The 1470-nt window shown below is 61.8% G+C and overlaps 1 protein-coding gene across 1 annotated transcript in view; it reads left to right on the top strand.

Annotated features, from left to right (window-relative positions):
- Nucleotides 1–1181: 1181 nt before the first annotated feature.
- CAPN10 (calpain 10) overlaps nucleotides 1182–1470 on the top strand; it is a 13007-nt gene continuing 12718 nt past the window's right edge. The window contains exon 1 of the mRNA XM_011929644.1: nucleotides 1182–1448. Within this exon, the coding sequence (XP_011785034.1) occupies nucleotides 1182–1448 (267 nt within the window). The remainder of the gene's footprint in view (nucleotides 1449–1470) is intronic.

Below are 1470 nucleotides of genomic sequence, written 5' to 3'. Positions count from 1 at the left end.
TGGGCTATGTGGTCACTCCCTTTTCCAGACCAAGGCAAGGAGATAAGCACTCTGGAGCCTGGGGCCAGGTGGGATGAAAACAGCAGTGTCCTGCAACCTCAACTGCTCCTCACGCAGGCCCCACCTGGCCTCTCAGAGGGAGGAACCTGGGACTCCTGAACCTGATTCAGTTTCTCCTTCAACAGCAGGGACTTTTCACTCCTGACTGCAGAAAAACAGCTTCAATGTGACCATCCTTCGTAGCCCGAGACTGGGTAAAACGGCCTGAAGAGGCAAAATCCGAAAAGCTCTATTCGTTGGCAAACTGCCGTCACTAGAAGAATTGAGGCCCCCTTTTCCTCCCCTGCCTGGCCTTCATTCCTGGGAATGGAACAGGTTCTTGCGGCAAGCGTGAATCCTCGAGCAGGTCCCAGGATCACTACCCTCACCTCCTCGCGGCACTGAGTGGCTATAGTTGCAAATGTGCGTCCACAGGGTCACTGTCCAGCAACCAGGACCAGGTGCCTGGCCATCTGGGGATCGGAAGAAGCTCAGCGGGATGCTCTGGCCGCCTCCCCCGACCCCAGTTAAGATGTAGAGCGTTCGACCTAAAACGCCTAGAAACAAAGGCCAGGCCCGGGAAGGTCCAACCATTGCGACGCCGCTCCCTCAAGCGCCTCCCTCAAAGCCGTCTCATTTCCCGAAACTCTCAAACACATCACAGAGAGAGGTGTTGGGCTAGGTGGTCACTCCCTTTTCCAGAACCACAGCAAGAAGTTGAGCCTGCTAGGCCCCTAACCAGAGCCCTGGGGCCTGGTGGGACGAAAAGCCCTATTAGGTAGCAAACAGCTGTCACTAGTGGGGTTGAGGCCCCCTTCTCCCCTGCCTGACGACGACGGCGGCAGGCACTCGACCGGCGTTGCACAGCTCGCTACTCGCCTTGCCTTGCGCAAATCTCGGTTCCTCCCAACGACCCGCGGTCACCGCCTCCGAAGCAGAGCGCCGGAAACAGAGACGCGTTTCGGAAGGGAGGTGCATGCTGGGAACGGCGCTGCATGCTGGGAGCCGTAGTCTGCGACGCAACTCGGCCGAGGTGCCTCCCTAGTCCCTGAAGCTCCCAGAGCCCGCGTGTTCAGGCGGTCCTGACACCCCGGTCCGAGCCACACCTGCTGGAGGGCTAAACGCCTGCCGGCCCTCCGGGTATGAGCGGAGGCCGTGACAGCCCTGGGCTCCGCCGCCCCCGGAAGAAAAAACTACAGCGCGGACAGCTGCCCAGCCTGGAAGAGGCGGAGCTCGGGAACCCCGCCCCCTGGGCCTCCGATGTCCGTGGCGCTTTCCGTCACCCGAGTGCCATTGGGCCGGCCTGTCACGTGACCCGAGGCCCCGCGCCCGGTTGGCTGCCGCCTGGTTACCAATGGGAGACTAGCGGGCCGGCGTGCGGCCTGGTCCAGCACCTGCGGGGCCCTCGGGTTTGGAGGGCTGAGCTGAGCG

The sequence above is a fragment of the Colobus angolensis genome, unplaced genomic scaffold (assembly GCF_000951035.1).
Source record: "Colobus angolensis palliatus isolate OR3802 unplaced genomic scaffold, Cang.pa_1.0 Scaffold82, whole genome shotgun sequence".
Taxonomy (NCBI): domain Eukaryota; kingdom Metazoa; phylum Chordata; class Mammalia; order Primates; family Cercopithecidae; genus Colobus; species Colobus angolensis.
The sequence above is the reverse complement of the archived record's forward strand: the minus strand, read 5'-3'. Positions and strand labels throughout refer to the sequence as shown.